This window comes from Tursiops truncatus, chromosome 2 (assembly GCF_011762595.2).
Source record: "Tursiops truncatus isolate mTurTru1 chromosome 2, mTurTru1.mat.Y, whole genome shotgun sequence".
Lineage (NCBI taxonomy): Eukaryota > Metazoa > Chordata > Mammalia > Artiodactyla > Delphinidae > Tursiops > Tursiops truncatus.
In genome coordinates, this window is record NC_047035.1 from 114,874,750 (window position 1) to 114,897,749 (window position 23,000).

At 36.9% G+C, this 23,000-nt stretch overlaps 1 protein-coding gene across 2 annotated transcripts in view; it reads right to left on the minus strand.

Moving 5' to 3' along the window:
• Nucleotides 1–22,753, minus strand: part of NPTN (neuroplastin) — a 55,684-nt gene extending 32,931 nt beyond the window's left edge. The window contains exon 1 of one of the 2 annotated variants that reach the window (XR_002179278.3): nucleotides 22,527–22,753. Coding sequence is in view for 1 of the 2 variants with exons in the window: in XM_004318102.4 (XP_004318150.1) it covers nucleotides 22,527–22,617 (91 nt within the window). In the remaining variant the exon portion in view is untranslated. The remainder of the gene's footprint in view (nucleotides 1–22,526) is intronic. The other variant, XM_004318102.4, reaches the window with a different exon arrangement.
• Nucleotides 22,754–23,000: the final 247 nt, after the last annotated feature.

A 23,000-nucleotide genomic window follows, 5' to 3' on the forward strand; every position in this document is an offset into this window, starting at 1 on the left:
CTTCTAGAGGCCAGATCAAAAAGAATGAGAACTGTACAATGATGAATTAAACTAAACTCTATGGTGAAGGCTAGGCTTCAACAACATTGCCAGGCACTGCCCAGGAACTAAAAGTTGATGCCTACTTCCAACGGCCCATAATTTGCTTGAGGTTACACTTCCATAAGACAAGGTGGCAATGGCAAAAAGAGAGTGAAAAAAAAAATCCAGACTTACTGGAAGAACTTGGAGTGGGGTCCATATCACAGTGCAAGCATACTCTCTCTCACCCATTTACTCCACCACCAAGGGTTCATTCCGCATTTTTACCAATTCAGGCTAAGGTAATTCAGTATCTAAAGTACAGGTGAGAAGCTAAAAGAGGGTACTCTGAGTCACTCTTGGGACCAAGCCAGATCCTCTGCAATGAGCAGAGTGGGGCCAGTATCTACCAACATCAGGTTGAGAATATTTCACAGGAGAGGTATGAATTCAATGGAAGTTTTCCTACAGACCAAAAGCCAAGGATATAATGGGGCTGGCTGAAAATGCAGGTTGCTAAGTGGAAATTTTTCTGTTTATATCCATAGAAGTATTTGCCTTTGGAGATAAACTCTACACCAGGGACCTCAGAACCCTAAGGGAGGTACTACACTTACTCAAGTAGAGGTCAAGAACTCCAAATTCATACTAGTCTTTCAATTCATAAAAGATTCAGAGTCTGGGAAGGACAGGAAGCAGTAATTAACAGCCTTAGATTAACTGTTCTGCCTTCAAATGCTACTCTAAACTACCTTTTGAGATGCAATGTCAGTTCCTTGAAAGGAACTAGCTATGAGAGGCCCCAAGAAGCCAAAAAGATATCATTCTCAGATGCAGGGGAAGTTTTAGAATTCCAGCAGGGAGACACCAAGCCCCTGCAAGAAAAGCTGAGCTCACTTCCAGATAAAGGGGTACCCAAGAAGCTATGTTTTAGTCTTACAAACTGCCACCTGCCCACCTGTCAAAGTCAATGCCAACTAATATACAGAGAGAAGGAAGCTGGTTTTGTTCATTTTACTACTGGTTCAATCACTAAAGAAAACTGGTTATCAGTAAATCCCTAGAGAGCAGTAAAAAGTATTACTCTGTTTTAATCATATTCTTGATCACTAAGTGGAAATCACAAATGCTTATTCTCACATTCTCTGTGAACTGGGGGAGTTTATGTCCTCTCGAATGCTGTGATTATGTGCTTGATTATGCTCTAGAAATATGCTGCTAGTGGATCTGTTCTGTATTTTTTCTCCCTTCTTCTGAATTGCACTTCAAAACAAGCTTAGATTTAAGCCTGTTCATCCAATATACTAACCACGCTAACATAAAAGAAATGCCTGCAAGTATGTCCAGAAACACCAAGAACCCATCCGATTCCAATATAATCACAAATCCCAACGCACCACAATTCAAAGGTAGCCGAGAAAACAGTCTGAACACAATTCCCCACTGCAGAGAACCAAGAAAGTCACTCAAACTGACACTGCAACCCCTGGACAAGACACTCCTAAGGAAGAAGGAATGCTGATCTGATTTAGTTCAGTTTTCTACTTGCATACAGGACAAGAGGACCAAGTTGAAAATGTCCTTTGAATTAGTAAATTATATGATATATATTTACGCAAACTCACCTAAAAACAAAAGTAAAAATCCCTTAAACACTAACAGACATCTATCTGTGCTCTCTTTGACAGCTATTACTAGTATTACTTATCATTAGACATGTATATCAACAGGTAACATTTTCTAAGTATGTGTTATGTGTTAGACGATGTACTAATAAGCACTTTTACATGATCTCATTTAATCCTCACAACATGACATAGGTGCCATTATAATCCCCTTCAAGATGTGGAAACTAAGGCCCAAAAAAGTTGAGTACTTTTCCCACAGTTATAAGCTAATAGTGAAAGAGTCTGGACTGGAATCCAGGTGTGTCCAAAGCCAAAGCATGGTCTCCTAACACTTTCCACAACTGCAGTCAATGCGCCTCACTGGGCCAGGAAAGTTTTTTGCAGTTAAAGTTACAGATATTTTTGTCACCACTTAAATGTAATTAATTAATTAATAATTTCTGGCTATGAAAAGTCAGGACCCCTCCATCTGAATGTGCAGCACACTACAATCACTAACTCCTTAAAATTATAATTCTATTAAAGAATGGAGATAGAACTGCACAGAATCAAAGAGGTCCTAAAGCAATTCTGTTTGTGTGTGCGTGCGTGCGTGCGTGTGTGTGTGTGTGTGTGTGTGTGTTGGGGAAGGGGGAGAGAAGAGTGAGAAAACAAAAGATGGTTCAGAAGCAAGACTTCCCCATAGTGCTGATGATTCCACCACTCTTCTCTTGAAAAGCCTGGCTTCATAGGAAAGAGTTTAAAAAAGACATTACAGACAATTCTCTGGTGGTGTGGTCAGTGGCTAAATTAATAAAGGGCAGCACCTGAAATTTTTATAAAACTTAACAGTTCAACATACATTCAATCTGTTGTTAAAAAGAACTAAGATCCTTCTTGTGGTAAATTTAGTAAGCCTATCTAGAAACAGCCTATCAATAACACTTTCTTAAAATTAAATATACTTCCAGACAATGGAATATTATTCAGTGCTAAAAAGAAATGGGCTATTAAGCCAGGGAAAGACATGGAGGAACCTTAAATGCACAAAGCAAATCTAAAAAAGGCTACATACTATATGATTCCAACTATATGACATTCTGGGAAAGGCAAAACTATGGAAATGGCAAAAAGATCACTGGTTGCCAGGGGCTAAGGGGGAGGTGGGATGAATAGGTGGACCTCAAAGAATGTTTAGGGCAGTGAAACTATTCTCTAGTAATAATGGTGGATATATGGCATTATACATTTGTCAAAACCTGTAGAAGGTACAACACCAAGAATGAGCTCTAACGTAAACTACGGACTTTGGGTGATAATGATGTGTCAACGTAGGTTCATCAATTGTATCTAATGTACCACTCTGGTAGGGATGGTGTTAGTGGAGGAGGCTGTAAGTGTGCGTGTGGGCAGGGGATATGTGGGAACTCTACTTTCTGCTCAATTTTGCTGTAAACCTAAAAGCACTCTAAAAAATAAAGTCTATTTAAAAAATTAAATATACTAACTGAAAATACTTTATAACTATGTACACAGATTTATTTGCCCTTGGGATTGAGTGTATCTGACTGCAGATAATTTTTTTTTTTTTTGCAGTATGTGGGCCTCTCACTGTTGTGGCCTCTCCCGTTGCGGAGCACAGGCTCTGGACGCGCAGGCTCAGAGGCCATGGCTCACGGGCCCAGCCGCTCCGTGGCATGTGGGATCTTCCCAGACCGGGGCACGAACCTGTGTCCCCTGCATCGGCAGGCGGACTCTCAACCACTGTGCCACCAGCGAAGCCCTAAAATTTTTAATGATACATAAGTGCACAACTACCTTTGAGCAATGAGAATTCAGTTTTGCCCAGACAAGCTAAGTAACATCCACCTATGTTGTGTTTCTGATGCAAGCACAGAAAACACAGGGCTCTTTTCTAGCCTATAAATCGTCTTAAACCTTGAGATCACCCTGATCTCCACTAGGCTATCTTTATTAATGCCCTCCTAACTCCACTGAACAGAAATCTCCCAGCTTAAGGAAAAGAATCTTACCCAGTACAGGAGGAAGTTTCATATGTGTTCATCACATTAAGTACTCGAGGGCAGATATTACATTTATGGGTAAAGTAACCACATAATTTATCATCAAAACGAGAACACTTTTAAGAAGGAAAGGGATGTTATGAATAATTTTGTTGCAATAGGCACAAACAGAATTATGATCACCCTACTTCGGGAAACCTGGAGGTTGTGTTGTGTAAGATCAAGCAATTAGAGTGGAGTTATCCCAGAGTAAAACTCTAGGTCAATTAACTTCCAGTTCTAAACACAGTATATTTGTGATTTACAAACTTTTCCCAAAAACTTTAAGCAATAATTTTCTAAGAACCCCTTTGATTGTTAAATAGCTATGCCTCAAATTTAAATGTATCTAGTCCTACAAAAGCACCTCCAAATTCCTTAGTTTTTTTTTTTTCCTCTATCAAAACTGATAAATCCTCAACTCCATTCTCCAACCATTATTTGGTAGCTATGCCACCCTTGGTTCAGATAATTTTCCCATTAACCAGAATCTCTTGCCTTACTGTAAAGTATGCAGTATATAATCAAACCCTACTGCCTTGATTTCAAAAGACAGTATACGAAGATCAATGAACCCTAGTATTTGAAAAAGGTAGCTCTATACTTACTAGTCTGAAAGTATTATCATATCTAGCAAAATTATAAACCCTGCTACAGAATAGGCCAAGATTGACTCTCTAGAATGTGTTATCAGGTACTCTCTGATAGTGTTTCAAAAATGAATGCCAAACTGCATGGTAATAAAATGCTAGACATATCAATTTAAATTGTGACTTTAAAAAAAGCATAAGAATGTGTAGAGGGTCTTCCCTGGTGGAGCAGTGTTTAAGAATCCTCCTGCCAATGCAGGGGACACAGGTTCAAGCCCTGGTCCGGGAAGATGCAACATGACACAGAGCAACTAAGCCTGTGTGCCACAACTACTGAGCCCGCAAGCCTAGAGCCCATGCTCCACAAGAGAAGCCCGCGCACCACAACGAAGACCCAACGCAGCAATAAATAAATAAACAAATTTTTTTAATGAAATATTGTATAGAAATCGTTCCACTTAATAACATGGGTTATATGTAACACTCTATATAATATTTATATTAAATATGAAACCTCAGTTCCCTTGTGTGTATAATTAGAAGATTGGAACAGATGATTTCTAAGGTCCTTTCTGCTCTAATATTCTGTAAATCTACATATTATAAATGCTCAATTAATTGAAATACAGTATTCTATAAATCCATGAAGATGCATGAGGCAATAATGTGTTTGCGAGAAAGAGTATATTTTAACAAATTATAAATCATCTAGAAACCAGGATATGTCTCTAATTTTGTATCCCCACAATTCCTTGCTATACATATTATACTCAATAATATTTGTTAAAAGAATGCTGAGAAACACAATTCTCATTAACCAAGGATTAAGCTTAAAACCCTTTCATTAAATTTCATCCTATTAACAACTTAAAATGTACTAGTAATTATGAGTACTTTAATGAACAGTATAATAAAACCATCTTTCTTTGACTAGGGGAGTTTTTCATATCAGAGCCATCTTTCTGAATATCAAGAGAATCATAAATTCTAGGAGACCAGGCTATGGCATATTTGAATTTACCAGAGATTTCGTAGAAGTTACTTTTTATTAAAAAAAAAAAAAATCAAATCCCTAATGTCAGTTTGTTTTCTTGCTATGCATCCATTAATAATAATAGGCAAAGAAATAAAAATTGAGTGTAAAACAGATTTCTAATTTGAAATTTTACTTTACAGTTAGAATGCAACTTTCCCATTCTTTTTCAAATTAGGTAATGATGCTACCCATCATCAATTCTAAAAAAGAGGGAAGTTCAGATTCCCTGTAAACCTCCTAGAATCAAAAACATACAGCCTAGAAATCTCTTTCTTTGAAAAGATAACCTTTAAGAAAAACATCTGTGGGGAAGGGGCAGGAAGTAGGACATTTTCTAACTGTTATTATTTTTTTTTTAAAGAACATTCCAAAAAGATTACTGAACGTATAACTGAACGTCTCTGAAACCAAATTATTATAACAGCAGCTAAGCTTTATTGATCATTCATATATGTCAGGCATAGTGCAAAGTATATTATATAATTTAATTCACTACCCCTTAAGGTTGTACTGTCACTCTACAGATGTGCAGAGGCAGGATGCACACCCTGGCAGTTATAATTCCAGAGCTCAAATACTACCTCACTAATAACAATGTTTTGTTTACTATGGACAATTAGAACTATCTTACATATATTATTTAATTCAAAAACATTTTATCTCAGAATGACTGTCACACAGCATGTTCTATTATACTTCTTTCTCATCACCGTTACCAGTTCAGGCTTTTATCACTACACCACCATCCCCAATTATCTAACTTACCTCTATGGAACTTCTGTGTGGGCCTGTGAGTTTAAAAAGTATTTGACATTACTAACTGTGACTTACTGTTTTAAGCTGGCATTGCTTACTAGTAAACTGGAACTTAATAGTAGATCTCCAGTTCTTACTGGCAGATCTTCAAGGTGGTTGCTACCCCTAAGATTTTCTTCCCACCAAGCGATGAAACGTAATAGTACTTTCAATCCTTTTCCAAGCAGGGTCTCAACAGCACACCTCTGTTTTCTCCTATCGAGTGCATATTCCTGGATTTCAAAACTCAGGACACATGACAGGTAGCTTTCTCACAAAGAAGCTGACAAACGTTGCAATAAAAATTAGTTTACCAAGTCCATTTTGCATAGGATATTATCTTTGTGCTATTTGATAGATTCTGCCTTAAAGGGATCATCTTTCTTTTGGTCTTATTTTCAACCGTGGACACATGTATTAGTATAAATATTTTAATCATCTACCTTGCAAAGTATCCACAAGACCTTTTTCAAGCAGATATCAAGACTGCTCAAGTGGACTGTGAACCAAAAACATCCTTGTGCAAAAACTTCAGAAGTAGGTCTACAAAGGGGTCATTCATTTCATTAATTTTAAAACCCTGCTCCTTAGGCCCTAAGGATTCTTTGGAACAATTAGAGGATTCCCTCTCCCCCAAACAGCTCTACATCTATCTAATTAACAAATTAAGATTTGACTTATTTTTTAAATAAAAAGAAAAAACTTTCTACTGCTATAGGTTGAAAGTTTCTAAATCTTAATTCTTGCCCCAATCTAACACTTAGATATACCACGGTCCAAAGAGGCTGTAATGTAGTTTCGAACCCTCACCAGAATTCAAAATTCCTGATTCCTGTTCACTAATGTTCCATCTACTAAAATCTGTTCCTTCCTCAATTCCTCAGGAAATCCCAATATTCAGTCAACAATCTAAATCTATTCTCTTCTTTCATAATTACTTCTCATTTGTACTCTTATCTTGTTTCGGGTCTTCATTATCTCATAATTCCACAATTAGGTAGTACCTCCACCTCCACGATGAGGTGGAGGATCAGGTTATATTACTTACCTACTGCCCCAAACACCAGCAAAAATTATTGCTGCTTCTCTTGAAAAGGGATAGCAAAATTGTATACAGAATGCTTCTATTAAAAATTAGTGGAGTGGTCCCAGGAATTATTTACATGGCTAAATAGTAAATGTATAAACATTTAAGATTTCCACCAAAAAAATACGACTGAGGATAAAAATACAGCAATATATTGTTCTTTTTCCATTTAATGAAGCTTTTCCCTGTTTGGAATGAGAAAGGTCCTCTCAGTGTGCCAATTTCTATATCAAGAATTCAGTCATCAACATAATTCCCTTCAGTGACAGTAACAACAGATGTATCCTAGAGGCTCCATACACTTATATAAATGAAAATATCTGTCACTCCAATTACTATACTCAAAAAATGAAGGCTATAAATATCACAATGAATTATAACATAATTAATACTACTAGAGCATTACAGCCTGTTAATGACATATCTACAAAGAACAAGCTTTGAAAAGATACACAACTACTGACAGTGCTTATTCCTGAGGAGTGGGAAACGAGGGGTAAAAGGGGTAACTCTAATATTTTACTTAAAACACCTAAGTATAATCTGAAATTATCATGTTAAGCAAGTCCTTTCCTAATTTTTTAAAATCCAATAACTTTCCTTCTTTTTCAAAATTTTAAATTAAATAATTCCATGTCAAAATGTTGTTTAATCACTATCCAAGGTAGGAAGAGTCATGCCCTCTGCCTGCTAATATTGCCTCCTGTAGTTAGCTATACTTACTCTTTTAAAGTTCAACCTGATGAAAACTTCATTAAACTCTAGGCAGAGATAGCTGACAAGCTTATGTATCTGGTTACCTCAGGCTCACCTGGTACTACCAGGCCTGTCAAGTTTTTCCAATGGTGTATTTTGAGAGTTTAAGACTCGATACAATTCTTGAGCTTTTTCAGTGACAAATGGATAGTGTTGCAGAATGGTAAGGTGACACTCTTCAGACACTACTAAAAACACATTCCACTCAAATTCTTTCCCATTCTGACTTTAAATAGCTGGTAAAATATACATACCTGTTACTGAAATACAAATGCCAACAAGCTCGTACTTCTGGCTATTTCTGAGCAGTTTTCACTATAGCTTAATGCTGTTCCTAGAGTTAAGAACTACTACTCTGTATACTCTAATGGGTTTTTTTTTCCTTTAATGCTTATCAAAGTTTGCCCTTTCATCCTACAGCTGTAAAATCTGATTTCCCCTAACACTATCCCCACCCTATAAGTGAATTTTAATGTCTACCTGCCACGGAGTAGCAAATTATATGCTCCATGGGCATACATTTCAGAATGTTTCATGTGCACTCCACAGTAAGAGGTAGCCTTGCAGGGTTACCTCTAAAGCACTAAAATTTACCAGCCCACACCAAGTACCTCACAGTTCACAATCAATATTCATTACTAGCTGCCTGCCTGGAATTCTTTCTGCCTTGATGTCCTCAGTTCCTTCAGGAATTAACTTCCTTTGTAACTAGGCCTTGAAGGCTAGCTAAGCTGTTTCTGAGAAATATGGACATTATGACCCTGTGGGGATTAAAGGATTTAAAAAGCATGTTAGAAAAATCTCCATATAAAGAAAACCATTAAACAGCTACTAGGAAAAGCAAAAATACCCAGAAGTCACAATATGCAAACACATGAGCTCAAAAATATCAATCAATTAAGCTAAATTTTGTCTATTAGAAGTATAATAGAATTTGCTACCTCTCTGCCCCTCAAAAGGATTCAAATAAAACAGGACAAAGAATTTAAAAGTGCCAAATGTTTATCTAGAAACAACTGAAGATACCAGAAAGGACAGGACCAAGTAGATATGGGTAAGAAGACACTAAAGTTGAGATAGGAGAAACTGGGGGTGGGGGTTAGACCTTACAAAAATAATATATACATTATCACTAAAACATAGGGCTCAAAATCATATTGTAGAGGAAAACAAAGATGAACAACAGAATCTGAGGATAGGAACAAAGAAATAAAGCACAGGTATTGCTTTAACCATTTAGATCAATTGTGTTAATTACTAAAGAAAAATGAAAGTTAAAAAAACAGTTTCTGCTGCTAAAGTATGAAAACAAGATGTACAACAAGATGTATATGCCTCTAAAACATTTTACACGAACCAAGAAAATGTAAAGCTTTCAAAACATTCACTGGGCAATTGAAAGAAAATCATACACCAGAGTTTCCTAGTAAAAATCATGTTGCTAAATTTCTAACTCAAGTAACAACTATAAAAATATGTCACTTCTATAGCATAATCTAATTTTGAAGGTGCAATAAAGTACTGCAGTACTAGCAAAATTACCTGCTCCAACGTTACTTCAAAAATAAATAAATATGCTAAATAAAGATCATTGCTCTGCTAAGATTGAAAGCTAACCTCAAAGACTAAGGAGGCTATTCTACTGAAATAGTTTGGAATCCGTAAGTTTAGTGTTACAAGCGTCAGGCTCCAAATAGCTTAAAATGATCAGGCTCCAAATACCTTAAGTGGTAGGTAGGTTGTGTGTTAACCTAAAAATTTCATTTTAATTACTTCCTTGTTTCTGTTAAAATTAAGAAGCAACTAATATCCCCCATATTAGAGATTTCAAATTTCATAACCATTTCACTATAAAGCATAGCTAGCTTTCAAACAGATTAAAAAGTAAACCAAGATAACTGAAAGGATATTAGTGAAGAGAGAAAATCTTATCAAACATGCATCTTGTGTCAGCTATCATGCTAGTTCATTTATGCATGCAATCTCATTCTAACCTGTGAAGGTGTGTATTATTCCAAATAAACAGATGAGGAAACAGAGTAAGAGGCTTGGCAAAAATCAAGACTCCAATCCAATCTCTTAGGCTTCAAAATCCATATCATAGTTCTTTGGTGAAGAGGACACAAAATGCGGGCCCACTGACAGTTTTATTTGACCAGCACAGTATTTTTAAAAGCCCAGCTTTCAGTGTTTTCAGTCAAAGCATGCATTATATTCTCCACTTTAGCAAAAGGTACTTGCCTAGCTCCTATGGTAAACGAGTTTGCAATCCCTGCTTTAATGCATGTCAACAAAAAGAATAAAAACAAGTGAACAGCTGCTCTCCTTGCCTGTCCGTTCCTAGAAGAGGTGTGGCTTTGACCAGGGGTTGTGCCGGGAACTAGGTGCTATAATCCTTTATCAGAGGATACTTACAAGTGCAGACACAAAATGGAGATATTCTCAACAGGTGCTGCTCTGACTTTTATGGAGCATTCTGAAAATTTGTGGGTATATTTTTGGTTAACACAATGATTGGGATAGCATTACCAGCCTTTAGTGGGCTGGGACCAGGGATCTTCAATATCCCACAAAGTAGGAAAAGTCTTGCACAACAAAGAATTGTTCCTCTTCCTACACAACTTTCAAATGACATTCAAGTTGAAAACCTGGTCTGAGCCTAGACCATAGCTCTGTTTTAAATACACCACAAAGTACTCTTGCATGGTTTTAATCATCATTCAACTTTCCAGGAATGCAGTTACTGTGTAAAGTGAGGAGAGATTGTACTTTTGCTTCATTTGGAACTTTACCAAGAGTTGTTCACCTTTTCAGAAAATCACATTATCAACAGCAATGTCACCTGTGATATCTGAGTCACTAGTACAGCGCAAGTCTGCACTTGTAACTGTCACATTCCTGGTTTTTCTACATGTGGACAAAAACAGCAGACTACTTCATTGTCTTCCTGTGTAGTCATGCCTGAGCATTTAGACTGAACTACTGAATAAACATTTTACCAAGTTATTTTCTCCTTTATATTACATTCAAGGGATTATATATATATATTTTTCTTAATAGTGTGCATGTAGGTTAAAACACCTATGAATTTCACTTCAGGACAGCAAAGGCGAGTTACAAAAATGTGTTAATAAAGAGAGGATACAAGAAAGATACCTGACATTGCTTTCTGTCACATACCTGGGGGAGGGAAAGGAGGAGGATGAAGGGTAACATGGTGTCCCTGTAACTAGGTTTAACTTGAGAACAGTACTGGGAGGTACGTAATAAAGATTACAAAAAAAGTCAATACTGACCTTCCCTAGTAGAGGGAGATAATTCAGTGAAAAGGCTAGTCTGGTAACATCCATCTAAAATGCACGTTATGATATGATATAGTCATAAAACCAACCCTGAAATTATCTGGCCCTTCTCACTAGAACTTTATTTTCCTCTTCACTTTCCTATGAACTACCAGAGTTGTAGTTAACCCATTAAAAGTAAACACTTTTTAAGTACCAGGCACTATAATTCAAAGCTACACATACATGCCACTCTACAGTAAAGCAGTTTATAAAGCACTTTCCATACATTATCATCTAATCTCATAAAAACCCAACAGATTAAGTATTATACTAATTTAAAAAATAGAAACCACAGGAAGTGAAATAGAAACAGAATTCAAGGCTACTGCCAAATCCAGCGCTCTTTCCATGCAACTACATTGCCCCACAAAACGACCTTTTGAACATAGTTTTTATTTACATTTTACATTTACAAGGGTGACAGACTGTATCAATTTACTTATCCAGTACTATTGTCTTCAACTCAGTTTAGGCATCAAAGTTAAACTATACTAATTTTCTAGTTTCATAAAAACCATGAGTTATTTTTAATACTTCTTAAAACTGCCTTAAATATATTTCAAATAAGTATGTTTAAGTATAGTTATGATTATGCTTTATGTTACTTAATATCATTCACCCTCGGGCCTATCACACTGTTCAATTCTTATTATTCTTATAGCCACCTCACCCCAGTCCACACCAAAAGAAAAGAAGGTAGATCTCTTATACTGAATGACTGACACAGTGACATACCTCTGATCAAAGACCTTACAATAAATCTCATGAAACCATGATTTTTTCTTAGTACTGAAATTTAACAATAAAGAAATTACATCCCTCATTCACTTTCCCTGACTCTCTAAATCGGGTGTTTATAATTAAGCAAGTTAAAATTATTCTGAACCCACTAGGAAGAAAAGGGTGTGGTCAGTCACATCTTCATTCATTCCTTTTCTTCTTTCAAGACAAAAATGCAAATATGTTCCAAGCCCCTATGCAAAAACTGAAAAAGGACAATCCTTGAACCAATAGCCCCAGAAACATCTCTATCATATACCCTCAGACAATAGTGCCCTAAATTTTAAAATATTTTAGGTAAGGAGAGAAAAGGGGAATTGCTAAAAAACAAAACAAAAAGCCTGAGGCCCTCTCCTCACACCCTTCTTGAAAATAGCTTTAATTTTTAGAGAATAAATGAAAAACTTACTCTGTCAAATGTAAGGTAGCAGAATTGAAGGGAAAAAACCATATAGAAATGTGATGTAACCAGAATAAAATAATACTACCCTAAACTACACTTACTCATACAAAATTTTCAATGTAACATGATTTTGCTCATATTAAATCTACTTTTTAAAGGTTTCTTTTAATACACAAAAACTAACCAAATTACAAGACTCTTGGTTAAGTTCTAAACGGAAGGTCAAAACAGCAAAAAAGACATTCTTCTAGGATCACCAGATGTACGAAATAAAAATTCTTCGTTGTTTATCTGAAATTCAAATATATATGGGTGTCCTGCATTTTACCTAGCAACCCTACAGTCTTCGAGCTAATTAAAGTGAGCTCCCGTCTCTACCAAAGCACTGCAGCACCAGCTCCACTCATAAAACAGGCTGCGGCTTTTGTCACAGCAGTATTTTGACTGAGAAGCCTTAAGAGTTAGTCTGGAAGTGCTCATTTCCTGATGATAAGCCTTTCTTAATAGCTAAAATTTACCACACAAAAGAAAAGTCTAATTTCTTAAAGCCAAAGGTTAAACTTTTACTAGGTTCCATCCAGTCTAGTGAATGAACTCTTACAAAGCTTATGCTTCTGTGTGTGAAACAGAGATTGGAAAAATTTCAGTGTAGATTTTTGATAACTAAACAAAAAAGCTGTTTATGAAGGTTACAATAAACAGAATCCTGTTTAAAGTATTATAGGCAGGTCTTAAAAGCTACTTTAATGGATTCCAAAGTTAATCTACCATTTTTCTTTAATTCATAATCATAGAAATTTAGAGTTAGAAACAAACTAATTTCTGACCCTTAAAAACTTCTGGAAAGGGAATGCCCTGGCAGTCCAGTGGTTAGGACTCTGCGCTTTCACTGCTGAAGGCCTGGGTTCAATCCCTGGTCAGGGAACTAAGATCCCGCAAGCTGAGTGGCATAGCCAAAAAAAAAAAAAAAAAAAAAAAAAAAAACTTCTGGAAAGCCCATCACATTTCCTATTCATTCCCATAAAGGTTTTTTCCTCCTCTTGAACTCCTAAATGAGTAATAGATACAAGAGAAAGAGATATTCTCTTGTTTTATGAAGTCCCTGTCAACCAGCTCTTTGCCCTACTTATAATGGCTCTAACTATGAGTGACTGCAAATAACTCTATTCTTCTGCTAGTTTCATTTAAATCACCTTTTTAATACTATACCTATGCTTTTCTTCCCAGTGGTCTAGGCCACTGCTCTTTGATACAGCCCATCCATCTTTGGAGACTGCCTAATTCCCTTACTTCATTTACACTGCTACCTTGAAGGTATTAATAGATAATCACATCCCCCTAGTGCTCCCTTTTCCTAATTTTAGCTCCTTCAGGCTTTTCTCCTAAGTCTCATGCTACCATCAATGTAGAACTATCTGCATCTTTTCCTAAATGTGGTTGGAAAGTGTTCGTCATTACTTGGAGTTCAATCCTAGTAAGAAAATAGAAACCATAATTTTGATATGTGATCACTACTTCTTTGTCTAAGGGTAATTCAATGACAGTTCACTGCAAGTTATTTGAAACCTCTTTATACTTTCTCTTTTCCAGCTTCCTGGTTTGCATTAAGGCCATTTATTTCATCTTCCTTGATGAATTATTTGAGATTAAGCATAAATGATATTAATTTCCATGCTGGAGCTGCTTAGCTATTTTTTCCAGGTGCTCCACAATGGTTTCCAACCTGTTAAACTTGTATAATCACAAAAAATCCTAAATTAAATTTAACGTATTCATTCAATCTATAGATTGAAAATTATTTCACAGATAGTTGCCAACACAGTACAGGACATCTTGCCTTTGTTTCCTTCAAGAAGCAATGTCTAAAAATAAGAAAATAAAGTTGCTACTCTAGGATCTTAAACAGGAAAGGCAAATGACTCTTCAGTGATGGTTCTGCTTTCCATCTCTTCCCTTGGCCAGTGTTCAAGTCATTCTGTACTCACCAGAAATGTGTAAGCATTCAGCTCAGAATAAACTGTAGTGCTCCCAGTCCTGTACTCAAGCAATAACTCAAAGGTAGGGCCAGGGAATAATGACTATAAGTGCTAATTTAAAAGAAAGGACAACTAAACATACTGGGAAACTTGTGCTTTGCTTATGATATTCAAATTATTGTAGCTTTCCTTTTTTCTGAAATTCAAATGGAGAGGGGGAACCAATATTATATAAGTAATGGGTAACATATTAATTAAACAATGCTATATTTTCTTTACTAAGGATGACTAATAACAGTACATGCTGATATTACTGATAAATGCCTCGTGAAAGTCCTTATGTTTACAAAAATCATCATATTGCTTCAGACTACATAGTATATAAAAATAAAACAAAACTACTCCATACTTGAAAATGCTGTTTTTCAAACATGAGTTTCATAGCCTGTTAATGAATTATGAAATCAATTTAGAAGGTCACAATGGTTTCCTTCAAATACGTTACAGAGTAAGGAAAGGTATTATTTCACAAAACGTTACATATTTCTGCATATACTTAGTCACAAATAAAGTCTATTTCTTTATCTGGGTCAAGACAAAAGTTTGAAAGCCTTTTGCTAAAGGGCTTTTATATTTTTAAAGTCATTACAACATAATTACATATGAACCAAATTATTTCTATTTTACTAATGTAAGTTAATCCCTAACTAACTACATTTCAGCACCTAGAAAATTTTAGTTTGCAATGTTAATTTTTCAGGTTATTTTTAAATTAATAAGCAGCAAGGATGTGGCTAATAACTGTTGACACATGATGGTTATATGGGAGTTTATTACATTATTCATTCTACTTTCGTACGTTTGAAATTCTAACAAAATGTAAAAAGGAAAAAATAGGAAATGGACCTACCCAATAAGGTAGTATAACGAATAAATTTATAAGCTGAGACTTTGACACTCTGTTTCTAAGGAATATCAATCTACAAACTTGCTCAGATTTAATTCAGGTAACCCTTGGGTTGCCCTGTTCAACTATAATGGACAGGTTTAAAGGTCTTTAACAAATGCATAGGGACAGGAGAAATTAATTCATAAACAGAAAGCAAAACTTCTCAAAGGATAACATAAAAATACAATTAGTTAAGTGCGCTTCACTGCCTCTTCAACAGTCAACTACTTTTCAACCAACAAAGAGAACACAAAATATCTACCTACCTGGCAGTGATTTTCATTTCTTAATTGTTTAATTCACACTGGCAATTTTCCTAGCAAGCTTAATATGCTATCTCTATAACAGACACCATTCTGCCTTCTTTGAAACATGAACTACAAGTGTTGTCTGAAGTAAGTTTACAGGCAGTTGGATTTCAAAACAGTGCATGGCCTCAAAGTCAATTTTCCTTAATTCCAAAAAGTTAGTTTCAAAAAATTTATTAAAACAAAGTATTCTCACTCTAGGCCTTTTAACCATTAGAAGCAGTACCTACCTAAACTGTAAGGTCCATAGCACTGTGTAATTTTAGAACTGGAAGGGAATTTACACATCACGTAGTCTAGTGGTTTACAAATACTATCATCAGGAAGAAAAATCGATGACATAATTTATATATGCGAGCACACTCTCACTTTTTTTTTTTAAATGTATCTTACTGCATATGGAACATTTTGCCTTGTTAGTATTCTGTCACAAAGGACATACTGTCTTGTATTTTATATTTAATCACTTTTAGAATGTGAGTATACATTTGGATAGGATTAAAACTATGGGTGCAATTTGGAACTTTATGTTTTCTAATAATAGAGCCTTACATAATATACAGAATCCTGACACCTTCAGAGTGATCTCAAATCATCTCATTATATTTCACTGTCTAGTCAATTTGAAGCAATAGTTGGGTGTAACAATAATATAAATCAAGACAAAGCAAAGGGAAGCAAAGCATATCCAAATTGACATACTTCTGGAAAAAACCATAAAGCGTACCCTAAGTTTCCAGTAAATAAGATTATTTAGAAAGAAAGTTAGTCTTTTTTTTTTTTAGAAGGTTAGTCTTAAAACATTCCATAATTGTTTCCAGAAATGCAAAAGAATACCATTCAGTACTTTTTAGTACAAGGAACTTAACACAATATTTTTCCATCAAAGCCCGCCACAGCTTTAACGAAGAGATAAGACTAGGTTTTTTAAATTTGAAACACAACGAAAACAAGAAACAAAACAAAAAAAACAGTAGATGTGTGAGGAACATCAAATAAATCTACCACTGACTTACTGTATGCAAATAAATGTAGATAACTAGGGGAATACTTTAAGTATTTAGTAAACCCCCATTTCCACACAGACCAATTAAAAGTTCTCAACAATAACGAAAAAGTAACCTCAAGTTAATTAAGTTTGATTAATAAACGTCTATTTTTGCATATACACAAAAGTAAGCAACAACAACAAAAAAATTAGGCCTACTTTCAATTTTAGACGACATAGTAAACTGGAATTGTACAAATCCTGACTCTTGAATAAACCTGAAAACCATACAATTTACTTGTGTATTCAAGTTTTTAATGTAAATATCAATACCTTTGGAATAATGTTTTTACATAGGATCAGTACAGTATTTTACTTTAAATTCAGTGAGAAGTTTACTTCTATATATATAAGCCTATAAAATGCAACAGTTTATATTCAACTAGTTTTACTGGAGAAGTTTCCTGCTTTCACAAAGCTAATCCTTACCAACTAAAATTAGGAATTCCGGGGGAAAAAAAATCCACAAGAACCTCACAATTTAAAAATGCATTATCTAAGGTGCTTAAAATTAAGCTCCATATCACCAATGGCATTTATAAAAATTCATGTAAAATGATAGTGTTTTGTTTAAAGAGGAACACTGAAAGCAAGGCCGACTGTTCACAGGCAGCGATTTTGCATCATTACATATTTTAATTTTGATGTTCGGATATACTTTAGAGGACCCTGGTCTATTTATTCTTTCTAACAGATTCTATTTTTCCAGATGCTTGTCAAAGGAAGATTCATTCCTCATTCTCGCTTCCTGTTTTTCTCCTTGTACAATTACTATAGCCTTTCTTCTGTCTTTTCTCTTAGAACTTCATTCTCTACTTCTGATCCTGTCCAGACTGTGCTCACTGTAAACAAACTGAATAGACTGCCTCAGAAATTTTTTCACACAATTCACTTCTTCCAAAATTTCTTTGCATAATTTTATTCAAGTTTTTATTGAACATCTCCTGTGTGATATCCAAAACAGTCTCATTCATTATTTTCCTACATGCTTCATTTGTATAGATATTAACACCTTATCTCCTTCCCAAATTGTCTTGAAAAAACACCTTTACATAGACCCAGCAAAATTTCAGATTTTAAATATGAAACATCTTACTCTGAAAAAGTAGCTCAAACTAAATAAATGAAAAACAATGTCCAAATTGACAGAGCACTTTTCTAATCGTATCCGGTATCTCTGCCAGCCCAGTTATTTACTTTTATTAAAAAAATTAAAATAAAGACAATACAATTACATTTTGTCTTTTATTAATGTCTAAAGGTATACTCCACAGGAGGAGAAAATGTTTCACATTAAAACTGTATTAATGAGAAAAATCAAGGGATTCCTTCAAGACAAAACAGTCTAATTTTTCATGAGGATCTGTATAACTCACACCAAGTCAGATCTGTAATGAACTTCAATCTTAATTTATGGTGAATGTTTGGACTGTAGGGTACATTTACATATAAATACTTTTATTGCTTTTTATTGTTTTAAACCTTGGTATACTAACACGTTAAGCTCTGTTATGTCTGACAACACAAAAACCTACCTGCATCTTTTTCTTATTTGGATCCAGGAATCTTGAAAAACAAAGACTAGAGCCTAGGAACACATCCTGATGTTGTAACATGGCCTTACCACCCTGGTCCCCTGACCAATTTCTCATGCCTGGGTGCTTCATTACATCAGTAGTGACACTGTTGTCAGTTGCCTGAGAGTCTGGAGGCTTATGATCTCCTTAGGAAATGCTAATAAATTCCAAGGCAAATAGTTTCTTCTGGTCATTTAAAATCTTATTTGGACTAATTATGTTAAGATTTGCTGCTTGATATTTGGCATGTCATTTGTGCCACGGCTGCTATAGATAACACGTCTTCCATTGCTCATTTTAGTTCACCCAAAGGAAAGATGCACTATCAATAGCAAACGTCTAAAAACATACTCAGGGAGAGAAACTGCCAAACCACTGAAGCAAACAGCACTTGACAGAAAAGAAAAAGATTCATGAATCATCTAATGCAAATACTGGCACTGTTACAAAGCACAATGTTCACAACTATCTAGTATCACCCAAGCAAAATGGTTTCTTAAAATTTAGATCATTAATAAACTCATTTTAGATCATTCGACTCATCTTTTCCCCCTAAACAGTGTTAATTGTCTATTTTTATATTTTCAGTATGAATATATTACATTTTTACACTTCACATTCATTCATCAGTTAACATCTCCAACACTTCACTGTGTGCCAGGCACTACATTCTATTTCTCTTATTCACAACAATGAGATGCTATGAAAAGGTGCTACCTAGCCATGAAAAGATATTTAGTTCACTGAAAGAGAAAGAAAACCATGAAACCTCCCAGACAATTAAATGGAAGTATGAACTTCCTCATCAGAATCTACAATTGCAGAGGCAGCACAGCTGGTCACTTCTATAAAAAAGTTACATAAGCAAAAAGCACAAATCTGGGGCCTTCAAATGGCCTACTTAACTTTTTTCAAGATGACAGTGAGCAGCATTAACAATGAAATGCTTGATATATACATGAAGAAAAATAATTAATAATGGTATTTTTAAAGGATAATAATAGTAATAGATAACATTTACTCACTATAGTAAGCAAACATTTAGTACATATAGTATTGTTATGCTACATATAGTAATGTAGCATATGTTACATATAGTAACATATGTTACATATAGTAACAAGTGTTACATATAGTAAAAACTTACTCCCTACTGAGACTCACTATATACCAGGCAGAAACCTAAGTGCTTTATGGTCATTGTCTCATTTAATTCTCACATCCTCCCTAGGGGATGGGCATTATTATAAACCCCATTTTACAGATGATAAAACTGAGACTTGGAAGTATTAAGCATCTTACTCAAAGTCACTCAGCTACCAAGAGATGGGACTCAAACCCAGGTCTATCAGGATCCAGAGTCTGTGCTCTTGATCATCATATAATACTGTCTGGTTTATACTTATTCAATTCTAATTTCACTCTAAAGCTTTCAAAGTCTTACCAGGAAGGTTATATTTTAGGACAGTTTTCTTCCTTTAAAATGACACATTAAAGAGGATTTTACTTGAAACTATGGTCCTACAAGTCTAACTGTTTGTATGGGAAACAAATTCTATCTGAATGAAAAACCCTGAATCTCTATGGTAATGGGTCACAGCTAAAAGAGACCTTGAGAGTCATCTAGTCCAAATTCTTCATTTTAGGAATAACGAAAAACATCTATACTCAGTCTAAACTACCACATAATCCAGAAATACTTCGGTTTGGGGACATTTTTTAAAAAGTCATCATTTTAAATAGATAATCCAACTTTTCAAGATCATCCAGAGCATAGTATCCATTTCTGAAAAACACTATAAGAAAATACAAACTCCATGACATGAGGTCAGACGATTGTAGAGCTATTACCAATTGAAAGCTTTCATCTTACAGACATGCTATAAAAAGCTATAAAATGGCATCCTTACCTACATGGACTCAAACTCAAAAACATAGCCATTTCTTCCTTGAATTAAATTTACATTCATTTGGGTCAACTACAAGCTCAGCTTCACTTCACCAGTCATGTCATGTGACTGAATTCAAGCTCATTTCAAGGAAAAGGCTGCACTATGCTGTATTTAGAACACATATCACTGAGAATAGCCAGATGAGTCTTTGTAGGCCCATCCAAAAACCTTGCTTTAGTTGCTAAGAAACTACAATTTCACTGTATTATAAATTTTTGAAGAAGCTATGCCAGCACAGAGATTGAACATGTTGAGATCAAAAATCTCTCACCTATTGTGCCAAATGAAACCTTGCTTTTTACACAAATTGAATAGCTGAAATTAGTATTAGGCTTAAGTCATATTGTTAACACAGACTAAAAACTGATAAGACAAATCAAACTAACTCTACCTTGCCTTCCTTAGTGGCCTCATGCTTTGGAGGAAAATAGGGAAAATACCCAATATGCTTCGTATAGTCAATGCTAGAGACAGAAAAATGTTTCCTTCCTGACCCCTGCAGTGATAATTCAAGGCCATGAAGCATACATAAGATTTTATTTATACAATTTGGTATGACACTTACATTTAACTGATGCTTTTTCGATCTTTACTGATATATTTTCACTGTAATCTTCAGCATTTTAAGCCTAGATTCTCCTTAGAATGCTTAACTCCATTCGTTTTTGTTTTTTTTTTAATGAAAGCCATTTTAATTTCAGCTATTCCAACAAGAGTAATTTTAAATTGTTCTAGCATAACAAACAACAAAGAAACACCGAAGAATTAACAAAAGAATTTATAGTTCACTCTTCAGTACAGTCATGTATGAGTTCACCCTCATAAATTTTTTCCTATAAAAATATTTTTTAAACCTCTTAAAGGTTGTTTCCACAAGAGCGGAAACGGGTTCACAATACTTCTAATCTCATCTCTGAAAGATCAATTCAGCAGCTGAATTGTAACACATACCTTTAACAATCGGAATCTTTTTTGTCTAGATCCCCCCTCACCATACTTCCCCACCATTTCTCCATCTTCTCTAAACAGCTTCAGTTCAAAACCCAATTCTCTCCTTTCCACTGTATCCTGCACATATCCCAGGGACTACTTTTATGTTCCTCAGAAATAATGTCTCTTCTGTCTTGAAACTTTTCGATCTTAAAAACCCACTTCCTCCATCTCTCTCTCTCTCCAGTGACTGCTCTCAATCCCACCACTGCAGTTTCAGCTGTGTGTCCCTGCCTTCCCAGAGGTCCCAACCAATATCAAACAGCACTTGCCAAAACTCTGCTCCTCCCTTCCCTAATATATCCTCCACGCTGCAAACCAACATTACACCCCCGGCTTCCTGCATTTTACTCCCTTCCCTTATTTTCTGTCTTACCCCACCCCCATCTCTATAGCCAGAAACCCTTATTTCTATAATAAATAATTCCCCCTACCTCAGTTTCAACCCTTTCTCCCCATCCTCTTCTCCTTTTTCCTCTCCTTATTTAGAAACTCCTTTTTGCTCTCCCAACCACTACCCTAGAATGCCCAACACTCCACCCTCCTTAGTAAACCCAGTTCTCTTCCCTCATCTCGTTTAGAGCCACTGCTGCTCCTCTTTCCAGATCCCCTACTGCAGTCAACCCACTATCTTGGCTTTCCACCCACCTTCTCTCCACCTCCACAGCCAAGGCTCCCTGATTCTTTACCCCCTCCTTAAGGCTCTAGTACTCTGCTCAGTATTCTTCAGTACTCCCTTCCCCCCACGTCTCTCTTATTTTTAAGGATATCACCAGTCTTACGGGGCCCCAGTAGAACCCTGGACGACCCCAGTGACCCCAGTGTTCTCTTGGGGAGCCTGACACCACTCTCCGTCACCTTAAACACAAATGCCTGTCTTGTGCCGCCTTTAAACGCTGCGCCCCCTCCTCGCCGCCCCCGCTACGCCAGCTCCTCACGTCGGCTTCCTTGGGGTCCCCTCCCCGACTCGGAGCGACAAGCCCCAAGACGTGGAGCCTCTAAGTCAACAACACCTCAGGCTCTTATCGGACGCCCCCACCTCTCGGATAGGCACCTCCGGTTCTCACACCAGCGCCTCTTCGAACTCCCGACCGGCATCTGCTCGTCTCGGGCCCGCAGCCCTCCAGACTCCGATTGCCGGCCCCCCTCCCCTGGCTCCACCACCTCCTCGGGCCCCGAACGGCCCTCTCCGGCCGCCAGCTTCCCTCAGCCCCCGCCCGGCCCGCCCCCGGCGCCCCGCTTACCGTTCTGAGCGGCGCCTGGCCCTGGGAGGAGGGAGCCAGAGACCAGCAACAGCGAGAGGGCCAGGGCGCTGGGGAGCGACGAGCCCGACATTCTCCCTGCAGAAGACCGAACAGCGAACGGGCCGAGGCCGGAGCCGGGGCCGGGGAAGGGAGGGGAGGGAGGGAGGGGGCGGGCGAGCGCTCGAGGGAGAGAGCGAGGGAGGCAGCCGTGGCTCGGCTCCGTCCTTCCCCGTCCTCCTACCGCCGCAGCGCCCAAGCCTCGCGAGACCTTCGCTCCCGGCCGTGGGCGGCTGAGGAGCAACGGCGTCAAGGCTCGCGAGAAGAGGCGGGCTCAATCGATCCTCCTGCCCCTCGGACTCCGCGTTCCCGCCCCTGCGGAGGCTGATTGGCCTAGCGCGAGATAGGTCACGTGCCAGGGACGCCTCTGGCCACGTGACGGGGAGAGGCGGAGCTCCTGTTCTCGGCCCTGGGGAA